This window comes from Salvelinus namaycush, chromosome 28 (genome assembly GCF_016432855.1).
Source record: "Salvelinus namaycush isolate Seneca chromosome 28, SaNama_1.0, whole genome shotgun sequence".
Taxonomy (NCBI): Eukaryota; Metazoa; Chordata; class Actinopteri; order Salmoniformes; family Salmonidae; genus Salvelinus; species Salvelinus namaycush.
In genome coordinates, this window is record NC_052334.1 from 2,586,596 (window position 1) to 2,605,032 (window position 18,437).

The window sequence follows — 18,437 nt, forward strand, 5'->3', positions numbered from 1 at the left end:
AAGACCTGTAAGGATACAGTGAGAATGAAATCAATAGAGTTAGGTACAGTTAGACCTGAATACATCAAGACTCAGGTGAAGGGAACATATGCTTGGAAACATTAATATCTATAACTAGAGAAGACCTTCATTGTAAATAAGAATGTTGTTCTTAACTTTCCTGGTTAAATAAATGAAACATTATGAAACTGTACCTGCAGCACAGAGCAGTGAGACAGTAACAGTGGAGAGAAATGTGAACATGTTTGATCACGTTATATGTGAGAGTGCTGGAAAGAGTCTGGTATCAATGTCTATAAAACAAGAGGAGTGTCACATAGATGAATAGATGCCAATCAGTAGACCACGGCAGGTTCCACCATATTCAACATGTCAGTGAAGTGGGAGGGACTGATGATCTGAATACATCATGCTAATTAGTGGTCCAGACTGTAGAGACATTCACATTATTAAAGTTAGAGGTCCCCTACAGTCCATGATGAGACCATCAGCTCTTTACATATTATATTCTATCCTATAGAGCTCGCCAGCTTGTAGTCCTAAAACACGGAAATGAGTCAGCATTTTCTTCCTCTGGTTCGTTGACCATTGCTGTGGGAGAAATGAAGGGGTGAAATAATGGGGTTTTGGGATAAAAGGTCTGAAGTTAAAACAGGCTTTGGAGATATTATACATTTTGTTCTGGGCAATAACTTAAGGATCGGACCCTTTTTTTCAATTTCACCTAAAATGACATACCTGAATCTAACTGCCTGTAGCTCAGGACCTGAAGCAAGGATATGCATATTCTTGATCCCATTTGAAAGGAAACACTTTGAGGTTTGTGGATCTGTGAAATTAATGTAGGAGAATATAACACATTTAATCTGGTAAAATATCTGTAAAAAGAAAACGTACGTTTTCCCGACCGAAAAAAATGTATCATTTTTGAAATGCAAGAGAAAGGCCATACTTTCAGATTGGAGTCTAGGTGTAATTTATATTTTAGCCACCAGATGGCAGTAGTGTGTTTGCAAAGTTTCAGACTGATCCAGTGAAGAATTACATTACTACACAATATTTTGAATTAATCCTGATAGGAGTTTTACCAAATGTGCCAATTTTGGTCCATTGATATATTTTCAAGTACATAACTATAGAGAACACAGACAAATGATATGGCAATATCAAAGTAGAGTTTACACACTTCCAGAAATGTCATACATGATGGATCGTTAGCTCATTCACTAACATTCATACATCTAGATGCCCGGGCGGAGTGGGTATGGAGCCAGAGACAGCAGTGGGGTCAAACTGTAGAACATAAAACTAGATTTTATCAAACAAAACTATGCTACATTTTATCTCTGGGACCCTCAGGATGACACATCAGAGCCAGATTACTGAATGTAAGTACATTATTTACCTTCAGAGGTGAATGTATCAAACCAGTTGCCGTGATAAAAGTGTTTTGTTGTTGTGGACTCTCCTCAAACAATAGCATGGGATTTTTGTCAATGTAATAACTACTGGTGAACGGGTGAAAGTGAGTGGTGCCCGCTGGGATAGTGTCACGGCCGTCTTCGGGTGAAAGAGAGGACCAAGGCGCAGCGTGGTATAAATACATTATGTATTTATTTAAGAAAGACAAATAACACTAAAACAAACTAAACAAAACAACAAACAGACGACCGTGAAGCTATACAAACAAATAAGTGCAGACACTGGCAACTTACACATAAACAATTACCCACAACCTACCTAATGCCTATGGCTGCCTAAAATATGGCTCCCAATCAGAGACAACGATAGACAGCTGTCTCTAATTGAGAACCAATCCAGGCAACAATAGACTTACATTGGGCGGCTCCGGATTGAGGGGCGGCTCCGGACTGAGGGGCGGCTCCGGACTGAGGGGCGGCTCCGGACTGAGGGCCGGCTCATGACTGGAGGGCCGGCTCATGACTGGAGGGCCGGCTCATGACTGGAGGGCGGCTCATGACTGGAGGGCGGCTCATGACTGGAGGGCGGCTCATGACTGGCGGGCGGCTCATGACTGGCGGGCGGCTCATGACTGGCGGGCGGCTCTGGCGGCTCCTGACTGGCGGGCGGCTCTGGCGGCTCCTGACTGGCGGGCGGCTCTGGCGGCTCGGGACAGACGGGCGGCTCTGACGGCTCGGGACAGACGGGCGGCTCTGACGGCTCGGGACAGACGGTCGGCTCAGACGGCTCTGGGCAGGCGGGCAGCTCAGACGGCTCTGGGCAGGCGGGCAGCTCAGACGGCTCTGGGCAGGCAGGCAGCTCAGACGGCTCTGGGCAGGCAGGCAGCTCAGACGGCTCTGGGCAGGCAGGCAGCTCAGACGGCTCTGGGCAGGCAGGCAGCTCAGAAGGCTCTGGGCAGGCAGGCAGCTCAGACGGCTCTGGGCAGGCAGGCAGCTCAGACGGCTCTGGGCAGGCAGGCAGCTCAGACGGCTCTGGGCAGGCAGGCAGCTCAGATGGCTCTGGGCAGGCAGGCAGCTCAGATAGCGCTGGGCAGACGGCAGACTCTGGCCGGCTGAGGCGCACTGTAGGCCTGGTGTGTGGTGCTGGAACTGGAGGTACCGGGCTAAGGACACGCACCTCAAGGCTAGTGCGGGGAGCAGCAACAGGGCGCACAGGGCTCTGGAGACGCACAGGAGGCTTGGTGCGTGGTGCCGGAACTGGTGGTACTGGGCTGGAGACACGCACCACAGGGCGAGTGCGTGGAGGAGGAACAGGGCTCTGGAGACACACTGGAAGCCTGGTGCGTGGTGTTGGCACTGGTGGTACTGGGCTGGGGCGGGGAGGTGGCGACGGATATACCGGACCATGCAGGCGTACTGGCTCCCTTGAGCACCGAGCCTGCCCAACCTTACCTGGTTGAATGCTCCCCGTAGCCCGACCAGTGCGGGGAGGTGGAATAACCCGCACTGGGCTGTGTTGGCGAACCGGGGACACCATGCGTAAGGCTGGTGCCATGTATGCCGGCCCGAGGAGACGCACTGGAGACCAGACGCGTTGAGCCGGCTTCATTGCACCTGGCTCAATGCTCAATCTAGCCCGGCCGATACGAGGAGCTGGAATGTACCGCACCGGGCTAAGCACACGTACAGGAGACACCGTGCGCTTTACCGCATAACATGGTGTCTGCCCGTACTTTCGCTCTCCACGGTAAGCTCAAGGAGTTGGCGCAGGTTTCCTACCTGACTTCGACACACTCCCTCTTAGTCCCCCCCAAGAAATATTTGGGGCAGACTCTCAGGCTTCCAGCCTCGCTTCCGTGCTGCCTCCTCATACCACCGCCTCTCGGCTCTAGCTGCCTCCAGCTCTTCACGAGGGCGGCGATACTCTCCAGCTTGAACCCAAGGTCCCTTACCGTCCAGTATTTCTTCCCAAGTCCATGAATCCTGTGTTCGCTGCTCCTGCTGCTGCTGCCGCTTACCACGCTGCTTGGTCCGAGTGTGGTGGGTGATTCTGTCACGGCCATCTTCGGGTGAAAGAGAGGACCAAGGCGCAGCGTGGTATAAATACATTATGTATTTATTTAAGAAAGACAAATAACACTAAAACAAACTAAACAAAACAACAAACAGACGACCGTGAAGCTATACAAACAAATAAGTGCAGACACTGGCAACTTACACATAGACATAGACAATTACCCACAACCTACCTAATGCCTATGGCTGCCTAAAATATGGCTCCCAATCAGAGACAACGATAGACAGCTGTCTCTAATTGAGAACCAATCCAGGCAACCATAGACTTACATAAACACCTACACTGAACACAACCCCATGAACTCTACAAAACCCCCTAGACAATACAAACACCCTAGACTAGACAAAAACACACAAACATCCCCCATGTCACACCCTGACCTAACTAAAATAATAAAGAAAACAAAGATAACTAAGGCCAGGGCGTGACAGATAGAGAGGCTGTAAGGTATTTGGAGCAGAGGTATGAACAGTTGAATGGGAGATGTTTATAACCATTTATATTTATTATTGCTACATTTTATCGTAGAAACACCAGTGAATTTAAACAAGAAGGTAATGTCATCTAAAACAATAATTGGGTTCCATTACGTGGAACAACGTCTGAGATTGAAGTAAATGTTCCACCTGCTGATACCACAGTATGGTGTTGTAGCTGGGGAGAGTGTGTTCAACCTGCTGATACCACAGTATGGTGTTGTAGCTGGGGAGAGTGTGTTCCACCTGCTGACACCACAGTACGGTGTTGTAGCTGGGGAGAGTGTGTTCCACCTGCTGATACCACAGTATGGTGTTGTAGCTGGGGAGAGTGTGTTCCACCTGCTGATACCACAGTATGGTGTTGTAGCTGGGGAGAGTGTGTTCCACCTGCTGATACCACAGTATGGTGTTGTAGCTGGGGAGAGTGTGTTCCACCTGCTGATACCACAGTATGGTGTTGTAGCTGGGGAGAGTGTGTTCCACCTGCTGATACCACAGTATGGTGTTGTAGCTGGGGAGAGTGTGTTCCACCTGCTGATACCACAGTATGGTGTTGTAGCTGGGGAGAGTGTGTTCCACCTGCTGATACCACAGTATGGTGTTGTAGCTGGGGAGAGTGTGTTCCACCTGCTGATACCACAGTATGGTGTTGTAGCTGGGGAGAGTGTGTTCCACCTGCTGATACCACAGTATGGTGTTGTAGCTGGGGAGAGTGTGTTCCACCTGCTGATACCACAGTATGGTGTTGTAGCTGGGGAGAGTGTGTTCCACCTGCTGATACCACAGTATGGTGTTGTAGCTGGGGAGAGTGTGTTCCACCTGCTGATACCACAGTATGGTGTTGTAGCTGGGGAGAGTGTGTTCCACCTGCTGATACCACAGTATGGTGTTGTAGCTGGGGAGAGTGTGTTCCACCTGCTGATACCACAGTATGGTGTTGTAGCTGGGGAGAGTGTGTTCCACCTGCTGATACCACAGTATGGTGTTGTAGCTGGGGAGAGTGTGTTCCACCTGCTGATACCACAGGATGGTGTTGTAGCTGGGGAGAGTGTGTTCCACCTGCTGATACCACAGTATGGTGTTGTAGCTGGGGAGAGTGTGTTCCACCTGCTGATACCACAGTATGGTGTTGTAGCTGGGGAGAGTGTGTTCCACCTGCTGATACCACAGTAAGGTGTTGTAGCTGGGGAGAGTGTGTTCCACCTGCTGATACCACAGTATGGTGTTGTAGCTGGGGAGAGTGTGTTCCACCTGCTGATACCACAGTATGGTGTTGTAGCTGGGGAGAGGGTGTTCCACCTGCTGATACCACAGTATGGTGTTGTAGCTGGGGAGAGTGTGTTCCACCTGCTGATACCACAGTATGGTGTTGTAGCTGGGGAGAGTGTGTTCCACCTGCTGATACCACAGTATGGTGTTGTAGCTGGGGAGAGTGTGTTCCACCTGCTGATACCACAGTATGGTGTTGTAGCTGGGGAGAGTGTGTTCCACCTGCTGATACCACAGTATGGTGTTGTAGCTGGGGAGAGTGTGTTCCACCTGCTGATACCACAGTATGGTGTTGTAGCTGGGGAGAGTGTGTTCCACCTGCTGATACCACAGTATGGTGTTGTAGCTGGGGAGAGTGTGTTCCACCTGCTGATACCACAGTATGGTGTTGTAGCTGGGGAGAGTGTGTTCCACCTGCTGATACCACAGTATGGTGTTGTAGCTGGGGAGAGTGTGTTCCACCTGCTGATACCACAGTATGGTGTTGTAGCTGGGGAGAGTGTGTTCCACCTGCTGATACCACAGTATGGTGTTGTAGCTGGGGAGAGTGTGTTCCACCTGCTGATACCACAGTACGGTGTTGTAGCTGGGGAGAGTGTGTTCCACCTGCTGATACCACAGTATGGTGTTGTAGCTGGGGAGAGTGTGTTCCACCTGCTGATACCACAGTATGGTGTTGTAGCTGGGGACAGTTTGTCAACAGAACGGGACAGCAGTTTCTCCAGAACTCTGAAATACTGAAGATGGAGACTGAAGAACGCTGGAACAGAGGAGTTCACCTGTTACAGAAGAGGAGAGAGAGACCTGTTTGTTATAACTACTGTAGTCATTCGGGAAATATATGGAATTATAGATTATTTCAGATGAGATTCACGTTCATCGGTGGAAAATATCCAACAGTGAAATATTCTTAGTTTAACACTGAGTCAAGATTAACATTCAAAAGGACATGGATCTTCAGCTCTCAGACTCCTTACTACACACCATAGTTTACTGGGGTACTGTGTCTGGTGAGTCCACATGGATTTGTTGAGCTGTAACTCCCCCTACAGGAAAGACATGATATCATACCATACTGTATCATGGTCTCCTGTATATCAGAGGGAACCTCCCCTTTCTGTTAGACCAGCTGGTGAGTGTTTTGGCATTGAATCAGAGTCAGATACAGTGTGATGTTAATACAGGTGTGATTAGTCTACAGTACACCAGGGAGGAGGTTTTTGTAGAGCAGAGAGGGAGATCTGATGCACTGTGTAAACTAGCAGCACAGTAATACACAGCACTGCTATTTGGAGTTAGTTGATTGATGGTTAAGGTGCTGGTACCACCTGCATTGGCATCTCCTTCTATATCAAATCCAGTCTCAGGAAATCCAGTTTTCAATTGTATGTATCCTAAAAACACCAATTCTCTGTAGTTGGATTGCTTGTACCAGAGGATGACATTATAGGTTGATATACTATGTGAACACTCCATCTTAGCCAACTCTCCCTGGTTCTTGTACAGGGCTGCAGGTTTCTGGTGAACCTGGTTACTGAGAGAAGAACCTGGAGAGAGAGAAAGAGATTGAGAGAGAGAGTGAGAGAGACAAACATATTCACCTGAAACATAAAAACCAATCAAATGAGGATATTAGTAGTTGATGAAATCAGTGATGTGAATACCTGCAGCCCAGGCTGTGTAACCCATGGTGATGGAGATAAGAATTGTGATCATGTTGACTCACTGTTAAGGAGACAGAATGAGACAGACAAACCCCTCCACATGAATTAGAGGTGGCTTCTCATCAACTCATCTCAGTGATCTAATAGAGGGATGCTGCCTCCTTATGAGAACATCTAAAACATCAGAGACCTGAGATGAACCCTGCAGGAGGAGTCTATGTGGGACAGGAAGCAGGGTTTAGTAGAGCAGAGAGGGAGATCTGGCAAGATAGAACAGCACACTCTGGTAAGACGAGGGAGGGCGGTCTGTGCATATTTGTAAACAACAGCTGGTGCACGAAATCTAAGGAAGTCTCTAGATTTTGCTCACCTGAAGTAGAGTATATTGTGATAAATTGCAGGCCACACTACTTGCCAAGAGAGTTTTCAGCTATACCTTTTGTGGCAATTTTTTTACCACCACAGACAGATGCTGGCACTAAGACCGCACTCAGTCAGCTGTATAAGGAAATAATCAAACAGGAAAACGCTCACCCAGAGGCGGCGCTCCTTGTGGCCGGAGACTTTAATGCAGGGAAACTTAAATCAGTTCAACCAAATTTCTATCAACATGTTAAATGTGCAACCAGAGGGAATACAATTCCAGTTCACCTGTACTCCACACACAGAGGCGTGTACAAAGCTCTCCCTCTCCAACCACAACTCTATCCTCCTGATTCCTGCTTACAAGCAGAGATGAAAGCAGGAAGCACCAGTGACTCGGTCTATTAAAAAGTGATTAGATGAAGCAGATGCTAAACTACAGGACTGTTTCGCTGTCACAGACTGGAACATGTTCCGGGATTCCTCCGATGGCATTGAGGAGTACACCACATCAGTCACTGGCTTTATCAATAAGTGCATCGAGGACGTCGTCCCTACAGTGACTGTAGGTACATACCCCAACCAGAAGCCATGGATTACAGGCAACATTCGCACTGAGCTAAAGGGTAGAGCTGCCGCTTTCAAGGCGCGGGACTCTAACCCGGAAGCTTACAAGAAATCCTGCTATGCCCTGCGACGAACCATCAAACAGGCAAAGCGTCAATACAGGGCTAAGACTGAATCATACTACACCGGCTCCAACGCTCGTCTTATGTGGCAGGGCTTGCAAACTATTACAGACTACAAAGGAAAGCACAGCCGCGAGCTGACCAGTGACACGAGCCTACCACACGAGCTAAACCACTTCTTTGCTCGCTTCGAGGCAAGCAACACTGAGGCATGCATGAGAGCATCAGCTGTTCCGGACGACTGTGTGATCACGCTCTCCGTAGCCGACATGAGTAAGGCCTTTAAACAGGTCAACATACACAAGGCTGCGGAGCCAGACGGATTACCAGCATGTGCTGACCAACTGGCAGGGGTCTTCACTGACATTTTCAACATGTCGCTGATTGAGTCTGTAATACCAACATGTGTCAAGCAGACCACCATAGTCCCTGTACCCAAGAACACAAAGGCAACCTGCATAAATGACTACAGGCCCGTAGCACTCGTCCGTAGCCATGAAGTGCTTTGAAAGGTTGGTAATGCTCACATCAAAACAATTCTCCCAGAAACCCTAGACCCACTCCAATTTTCATACCGCCCAAACAGATCCACAGATGATGCAATCTCTATTGTACTCAAATCAAATCAAATGTATTTATATAGCCCTTCTTACATCAGCTGATATCTCAAAGTGCTGTACAGAAACCCAGCCTAAAACCCCAAACAGCAAGCAATGCAGGTGTAGAAGCACGGTGGCTAGGAAAAACTCCCTAGAAAGGCCAAAACCTAGGAAGAAACCTAGAGAAGAACCAGGCTATGAGGGGTGGTCACTCCTCTTCTGGCTGTGCCGGGTGGAGATTATAACAGAACATGGCCAAGATGTTCAAATGTTCATAAATGACCAGCATGGTCAAATAATAATAATCACAGTAGTTGTCGAGGGTGCAACAAGTCAGTACCTCAGGAGTAAATGTCAGTTGGCTTTTCATAGCCGATCATTGAGAGTATCTCTACCGCTCCTGCTGTCTCTAGAGAGTTGAAAACAGCAGGTCTGGGACAGGTAGCACGTCCGGTGAACAGGTCAGGGTTCCATAGCCGCAGGCAGAACAGTTGAAACTGGAGGTGGACTGGGGACAGCAAGGAGTCATCATGCCAGGTAGTCCTGAGGCATGGTCATAGGGCTCAGGTCCTCCGAGAGAGAGAAAGAAAGAGAGAAAGAGAGAATTAGAGAGAGCATACTTAAATTCACACAGGACACCGGATAAGACAGGAGAAGTACTCCAGATATAACAGACTGACCCTAGCCCCCCGACACATAAACTACTGCAGCATAAATAATGGAGGCTGAGACAGGAGGGGTCAGGACACACTGTGGCCCCATCCGATGATACCCCCGGACAGGGCCAAACAGGCAGGATAAGCCCCCACACCACTAGAGTGATATCTTCAACCACCAACTTACCATCCTGAGACAAGGCCAAGTATAGCCCACAAAGATCTCTGCCACGGCACAACCCAAGGGGGGCCGCCAACCCAAAGAGGAAGATCACGTCAGCGACTCAACCCACTCAAGTGACGCACCCCTCCTAGGGACGGCATTGAAGAGCACTGTAATAGCCCCTGTAATAGGGTTAGAGGCAGATAATCTCAGTGGAGAGAGGGGAACCGGCCAGGCAGAGACAGCAAGGATGGTCCGTTGCTCCAGAGCCTTTCCGTTCACCTTCACACTCCTGGGCCAGACTACACTCAATCATATGACCAATCATATAACCTACTGAAGAGATGAGTCTTCAGTAAAGACTTAAAGGTTGAGACCGAGTCTGCGTCTCTCACATGGGTAGGCAGAACATTCCATAAAAATGGAGCTCTATAGGAGAAACCCCTGCCTCCAGCTGTTTGCTTAGAAATTCTAGGGACAATTAGGAGGCCTGCGTCTTGTGACCGTAGCGTACATGTAGGTATGTACGGCAGGACCAAATCGGAAAGATAGGGAGGAGCAAGCCCATGTAATGCTTTGTAGGTTAGCAGTAAAACCTTGAAATCACTCCACACTGCCCTTTCCCAAAGGACAAAAGGAACACCTATGTGAGAATGCTGTTCAATGACTACAGCTCAGCGTTCAACAACATCAAAGCTCATCACTAAGCTAAGGATCCTGGTACTTAACACCTCAACTGGATCCTGGACTTCCTGATGGGCCGCCCCCAGGTGGTAAGGGATGGTAACAACACAACTACAGCGCTGATCCTCAACACGGGGACCCCTCAGGGCTGCGTGCTCAGTCCCCTCTTGTACTCCCTTTTCACTTATGAATCCATGGCCAGGCACGACTCCAACACCATCATCAAGTTTGCCAATGACAGAACAGTGGTAGGCCTGATCACCAACAATGATGAGACGTCCTATAGGGAGGAGTTCAGAGACCTGGCCGTGTGGTGCCAGGACAGCAACCTCTCCCTCAACGTGATCAAGACAAAGCAGATGATTGTGGACTACAGGAAAAGGAGGACCAAGCACGCCCCCATTCTCATCGACGGGGCTGTAGTGGAACAGGTTGAGAGCTTCAAATTCCTTGGTGTCCACATCAACAACAAACTATCATGGTCCCAACACACCAAGACAGTCGTGAAGAGGGCACGACAAAGCCTATTCCCCCCCAGGAGACTGAAAAGATTTGGATTGGGTCCTCAGATCCTCAAATGGTTCTACAGCTGCACCATCGAGAGCATCCTGACTCGTTGCATCACTGCCTGTTTTGGCAACTGCTCAGCCTCCCACCACAAGGCACTACAGAGGGTAGTGCGTACGGCCCAGGACATCACTGGGGCCAAGCTTGCTGCCATCCAGGACCTCTATACCAAGCAGTGTCAGAGGAAGGCCCTAAAAATTGTCAAACTCCAGCCACCCTAGTCATAGACTGTTCTCTCTGCTATCACACAGCAAGAGGTACCGGACCGCCAAGTCTAGGTACAAAAGGCTTCATAACAGCTTCTACCCCCAAGCCAGAAGACTCCTGAACAGCTAATCAAAGGGCTCCCCAGACCCGTCTTTTACACTGCTGCAACTCTCTGTTTATTGTCTATGCATAGTCACTTTAACTCTACATGTACATATTACCTCAATAACCTTGACTAACCGGTGCCCCCGCACATTGACTCTGTATCTATTTTTTACTTAACACTTTTTTTTTCTTAAAAACTTCTTAATGCATTGTTGGTTGAGGGCATTTAAGTAAGCATTTCAATGTAAAGTCTATACCTGCTGTATTCGGTGCATGTGACAAATAAAATTGAATGTGATTTGACATGCCAATCTCCTTTTGTCCAGACAGCATCAGATACATGGTCTACACATACGGAGACAGATGGGAGCTGTTTCACTGTCCAGACAGCATCAGATACATGGTCTACACATACGGAGACAGATGGGAGCTGTTTCACTGTCCAGACAGCATCAGATACGTGGTCTACACATACTGTGTCACGCTCGCTATCCTCAAACTCCCTGTCATAAATAAAACCAAGGCGCAGCGTGCATGTAGTTCCACATCTTTTAATGGGAATGAAAAACTTAACCAACAAAACAAACCGGTAAACAGCAAAGAAGGTGACGCAACCGAGGTGCACACAAACACACACGGAAAATAGTAATTACCCACAACATTAGGTGGGAAAAAAGGCTGCCTAAGTATGATTCTCAATCAGAGACAACGATAGAAAGCTGTCCCTGATTGAGAACCATACCCAGCCAAAACATAGAAATACAGAAACCTAGAAAACAAAACATAGAATGCCCACCCCACATCACACTCTGACTTAACCAAATAGAGAAATAAAACGGCCCTCTAAGGTCAGAGCGTGACATACGGAGACAGAGGGGAGCTGTTTCACTGTCCAGACAGCATCAGATACATGGTCTACACATAGAGAGACAGATGGGAGCTGTTTCACTGTCCAGACAGCATCAGATACATGGTCTACACATACTGAGACAGAGGAGAGCTGTTTCACTGTCCAGACAGCATCAGATACATGGTCTACACATACTGAGACAGAGAGGAGCTGTTTCACTGTCCAGACAGCATCAGATACATGGTCTACACATACGGAGACAGAGGGGAGCTGTTTCACTGTCCAGACAGCATCAGATACATGGTCTACACATACTGAGACAGAGGGGAGCTGTTTCACTGTCCAGACAGCATCAGATACATGGCCTACACATACGGAGACAGAGGGGAGCTGTTTCACTGTCCAGACAGCATCAGATACATGGTCTACACATACTGAGACAGAGAGGAGCTGTTTCACTGTCCAGACAGCATCAGATACATGGTCTACACATACTGAGACAGAGGGGAGCTGTTTCACTTGATCGGATGCATTATCTGAGATTGATGTGTCTTTCTGTTTGTGTACGTCTTGGTAAAATAAATTATTAATATTTAAACATTTTACTTAGAAGGGCAAGGAGGTACGGTAGGGCGGGCCAGGCCCCAAAGTGCCCTTACATACCACCGGCACTTGTCCAGGCCCCCTAGGGCCCTCCCATACCACCGGCCCTGGTCCAGGCCTCCTTGGTGCCCTCCCATACCACCGGCCCTGATCCAGGCCCCCTAGGGCCCTCCCATACCACTGACCCTGGTCCAGCCACCCTAGGGACTTCGCATACTACCGGACCAATTCCAGACCCGCTAGGATCCTCCTATACCACCGGCCTTGGCACAAGCCCCCTAGGGCCCTCCCATACCGCCTGGCCCTGGTCCAGACCCCCTAGGGCCCTCCCATACCGCCTGGCCCTGGTCCAGACCCCCTAGGGCCCTCCAAAACCACCGGCCCTGGTCCAGACCCCCTAGGGCCCTCCCATACCACCGGCCCTGGTCCAGACCCCCTAGGGCCCTCCCATACCACCGGCCCTGGTCCAGACCCCCTAGGGCCCTCCAAAACCACCGGCCCTGGTCCAGACCCCCTAGGGCCCTCCAAAACCACCGGCCCTGGTCCAGACCCCCTAGGGCCCTCCCATACCGCCTGGCCCTGGTCCAGACCCCCTAGGGCCCTCCCATACCGCCTGGCCCTGGTCCAGACCCCCTAGGGCCCTCCCATACCACCGGCCCTGGTCCAGACCCCCTAGGGCCCTCCAAAACCACCGGCCCTGGTCCAGACCCCCTAGGGCCCTCCAAAACCACCGGCCCTGGTCCAGACCCCCTAGGGCCCTCCCATACCGCCTGGCCCTGGTCCAGACCCCCTAGGGCCCTCCCATACCGCCTGGCCCTGGTCCAGACCCCCTAGGGCCCTCCCATACCACCGGCCCTGGTCCAGACCCCCTAGGGCCCTCCCATACCACCGGCCCTGGTCCAGACCCCCTAGGGCCCTCCCATACCGCCTGGCCCTGGTCCAGACCCCCTAGGGCCCTCCCATACCACCGGCCCTGGTCCAGACGCCCTAGGGCCCTCCCATACCACCGGCCCTGGTCCAGACCCCCTAGGGCCCTCCCATACCGCCTGGCCCTGGTCCAGACCCCCTAGGGCCTTCCCATACCGCCTGGCCCTGGTCCAGACCCCCTAGGGCCCTCCCATACCGCCTGGCCCTGGTCCAGGCCCACACACATTTAGAAAGCGCCTGAATCCCAAATGACACCCTATTCCCTATATAGGGCACTAACTTTGACCAGGGACCATAGAGTGCCACCATACAGCATCTTCTAAATGTGTGTTGAGAAACACTCCCTCCTGGTGGAGAACTGAGGAAGTGCACCTAAACCATCTAAACTAGCCACTTATAACAGTATCATTACCATCTGTTTGACATCAAATGGTTCATAGCAAAGTGTTGTTGAAGTGGTTGAAGACAGGTGCAGTTGTATAGAGCTGTAGTCAGTATTATATGAGAGGATCAGAGAGGGTTTTTGTAGAGGAGAGAGGGTATAGTGAAACACTGTGCTTTACTAGCAGCACAGAAATACACTGCACTGTCTTCAGCTTCTGTCACTTTGGGAATATGTAGATACGCCATTTTATTAGCTGCAGCATCTCCACTGACATTAAAACGCCCTTTAAAGGAATCTTCCACCGTTGGACTGGTGAATCTCACATACCCAATGAGTTTCAGAGCAGTGTTTTGGGCTGACTGTTGGTACCACAGTATCGTGTCGTATCTTGTATCAGTGTGGCTGCAGGTGAGATTAACTTTATCTTCAGGTCCTTTTAGTATTGCAGTAGGAGTCTGGTGAACTTTGTCTGTTGGTGACAGCCCTGTGGATGAAAACAGACAATATGAAATATACAGTATTACTCAGCATATTGACAGCAATATATTTCAGTAGTAAATCTATCTTTCATGAGGGATTTAGTACCTGTCACCCATAGTGGTAGAGTTGCTACATGTATGAGAAGCTTGATCATGTTGATGGTTCTGGAGAGAAGAGTCACATGGACAAGGAGAAAGGGTTTTCAGATAGTCAGAGATGTGATGTCATCTAGTGGGAGTGTCAAATGTATGTCAGCATCCCAAATGGCACCCTATTCCCTTTCTAGTGCACTACTTTAGACCAGAGCCCATAGGGGGGAGAGGAGAATAAGGCAATAGAGAAGGGGAGCTGAACTGAGCTGCCGGAGGGGAAGGAAATGACATCACTTTGACGTCAGAACTTGTGTTGATATTCAAGCAGATCCCTTGTTCACCTACAGGTCTCCTGTTCAACTTAAAGGTGTATTGTGGAACATACCGGTATCTACATCATTGAAAGTCTCTTTTAGTCTTTAGATTTGATCTGTGTTATAGATTCTGCGGTCATCACACTAGAAATAGGATGTAATTTGAAGAAATACCTGAACCGTTTCTTCAAGACAACAACATCAACCACATTATTTGGTCTAGAGGTTTGATATCAACTTCCTCCATGTGCTCAGACATCTACAGCGGTGGATAGCAGGTGTGCTGGGTGTTGATGTACACTGCAGTTATGGACTAAAGGATCAGAAGGGGGGTTTGTAGAAGAGAGAAGGGTATCTACATCACTGTGTTGACTTCAGGTCAGAACAGTAATACACTGCACTGACTTGAGGTCAGAACAGTAATACACTGCACTGACTTCAGGTCAGAACAGTAATACACTGCACTGACTTCAGGTCAGAACAGTAATACACTGCACTGACTTCAGGTCAGAACAGTAATACACTGCATTGACTTCAGGTCAGAACAGTAATACACTGCACTGACTTGAGGTCAGAACAGTAATACACTGCACTGACTTCAGGTCAGAACAGTAATACACTGCACTGACTTCAGGTCAGAACAGTAATACACTGCACTGACTTCAGGTCAGAACAGTAATACACTGCACTGACTTCAGGTCAGAACAGTAATACACTGCACTGACTTCAGGTCAGAACAGTAATACACTGCACTGACTTCAGGTCAGAACAGTAATACACTGCACTGACTTCAGGTCAGAACAGTAATACACTGCACTGACTTCAGGTCAGAACAGTAATAAACTGGACTGACTTCAGGTCAGAACAGTAATACACTGCACTGACTTCAGGTCAGAACAGTAATACACTGCACTGACTTCAGGTCAGAACAGTAATACACTGCACTGACTTCAGGTCAGAACAGTAATACACTGCACTGACTTCAGGTCAGAACAGTAATACACTGCACTGACTTCAGGTCAGAACAGAAGCTGAAAACATACTTATTTCAATCAATTTCCAGGGATTTCAAAGTGCTCTTTGAAAGAGAGAGAGGGGGGGGGGGCAGGGGAGGGGGAGAGAGAGAGAGAGGGGGGGCAGGGGATATAGCGAGAGAGTGGAGAGAGAGAGGGGGGAGTTAGAGGTCCCCCTACAGTATGTGATGAGACCATCTCTTTACATATTATATTACATCCTATTGAAATACTGGGGTTTTTGTGCAGCTGTACTTGTTGTCTGTATCACTGTGTTGACTCACAGCACAGAAGTACATGCCGCTGTCTCCTGCCTCCAACTTCTTCACTGTGAAAGATCCCCTCTCAGCTACAGTCTTGTTGGCTGAGAATTTGTCTTCACTGAAGTCTCCATATTCGGCTTTGCTATAACTACTTGTGTAGACTACCTGCTTCATTCCCTCTCCTGGAAGCTGTCTGTACCAGTACATCTGGTTGTAGCTAGCTCCCTTAGTGTGACTGCAGTTCATCTGAGCATCCCTGTCTTTCAGTTCCCAGAGTATGGTGGGTGTCTGAGTGACTTCACTCCCCTCAACAAGACCTGTAAGGATACAGTGAGAATGAAATCAATAGAGTTAGGTCCAGTTAGACCTGAATACATCAAGACTCAGGTGAAGGGAACATATGCTTGGAAACATCAATATCTATAACTAGAGAAGTCCTTCATTGTAAATAAGAATGTTGTTCTTAACTTTCCTGGTTAAATAAATGAAACATTATGAAACTGTACCTGCAGCACAGAGCAGTGAGACAGTAACAGTGGAGAGAAATGTGAACATGTTTGATCACGTTATATGTGAGAGTGCTGGAAAGAGTCTGGTATCAATGTATATAAAACAAGAGGAGTGTCACATAGATGAATAGATGCCAATCAGTAGACCACGGCAGGTTCCACCATATTCAACATGTCAGTGAAGTGGGAGGGACTGATGATCTGAATACATCATGCTAACTAGTGGTCCAGACTGTAGAGACATTCACATTATTAAAGTTAGAGGTCCTCCTACAGTCCATGATGAGACCATCAGCTCTTTACATATTATATTCTATCCTATAGAGCTCGCCAGCTTGTAGTCCTAAAACACGGAAATGAGTCAGCATTTTCTACCTCTGGTTCGTTGACCATTGCTGTGGGAGAAATGAAGGGGTGAAATAATGGGGTTTTGGGATATAAGGTCTGAAGTTAAAACAGGCTTTGCAGATATTGTACGTTTTGTTCTGTGCAGTAACTTAATTAAGGATCTGACCTTTCATTCCATCTTTCTACTAAAATGACATACCTGAATCTAACTGCCTGTAGCTCAGGACCTGAAGCAAGGATATGCATATTCTTGATCCCATTTGAAAGGAAACACTTTGAAGTTTGTGGATCTGTGAAATTAATGTAGAAAAAATAATAATAAGAAGAAAACGTACGTTTTCCCGACCAAAAAAATTAATCATCTTTGAAATGCAAGAGAAAGGCCATACTTCCAGATTGGAGTCTAGGTGTAATTTAAATTTTAGCCACCAGATGGCAGTAGTGTGTGTGAAAAGTTGCAGACTGATCCAGTGAAGAATTGCATTACTGCACAATATTTTGAAATAATCCTGACAGGAGTTTTACCAAATGTGCCATTTTTGGTCCATTGATATATTTTCAAGTACATAACTATAGAGAACACAGACAAATTATATGGTAATATCAAATTAGAGTTTACACACTTCCAGAAATGTCATACATGATGGATCATTAGCTCATTCACTAACATTCACACATCAAGATGGCCGAGCGGGGTGGGTATGGAGCCAGAGACAGCAGTGGGGTCAAACTATAGAACATAAAAGTCGGTTTTAACAAACAAAACTACACTACATTTTATCTCTGGGACCCTCAGGATGACACATCAGAGCAAAATTACTGAATGTAAGTACATTATTTACCTTCAGAGGTGAATTTGGAGCAGAGGTATGAATAGTTGAATGGGAGATGTTTTTAACCATTTATAATTATTATAAATACATTTTATCATTTGGGAAACACCAGTGAATTTAACAAAGAAGGTAATGTCATCTAAAACAATAATTGGGTTCCATTACGTGGAACAATGTCTGAGACTGAAGTAAATGTTCCCCCTGCTGATACCACAGTATGGTGTTGTAGCTGGGGAGAGTGTGTTCCACCTGCTGATACCACAGTATGGTGTTGTAGCTGGGGAGAGTGTGTTCCACCTGCTGATACCACAGTATGGTGTTGTAGCTGGGGAGAGTGTGTTCCACCTGCTGATACCACAGTATGGTGTTGTAGCTGGGGAGAGTGTGTTCCACCTGCTGATACCACAGTATGGTGTTGTAGCTGGGGAGAGTGTGTTCCACCTGCTGATACCACAGTATGGTGTTGTAGCTGGGGAGAGTGTGTTCCACCTGCTGATACCACAGTATGGTGTTGTAGCTGGGGAGAGTGTGTTCCACCTGCTGATACCACAGTATGGTGTTGTAGCTGGGGAGAGTGTGTTCCACCTGCTGATACCACAGTATGGTGTTGTAGCTGGGGAGAGTGTGTTCCACCTGCTGATACCACAGTATGGTGTTGTAGCTGGGGAGAGTGTGTTCCACCTGCTGATACCACAGTATGGTGTTGTAGCTGGGGAGAGTGTGTTCCACCTGCTGATACCACAGTATGGTGTTGTAGCTGGGGAGAGTGTGTTCCACCTGCTGATACCACAGTATGGTGTTGTAGCTGGGGAGAGTGTGTTCCACCTGCTGATACCACAGTATGGTGTTGTAGCTGGGGAGAGTGTGTTCCACCTGC

General features: G+C 48.2%; 1 gene segment (V, D, J or C); it reads right to left on the minus strand.

Moving 5' to 3' along the window:
* Positions 1-416: 416 nt before the first annotated feature.
* On the minus strand, positions 417-16,425 carry LOC120022983. The segment is given in 5 exon segments: positions 417-429; positions 6,679-6,793; positions 14,294-14,352; positions 15,863-16,187; positions 16,377-16,425. Coding segments are annotated over 5 exon segments (561 nt in total).
* Positions 16,426-18,437: the final 2,012 nt, after the last annotated feature.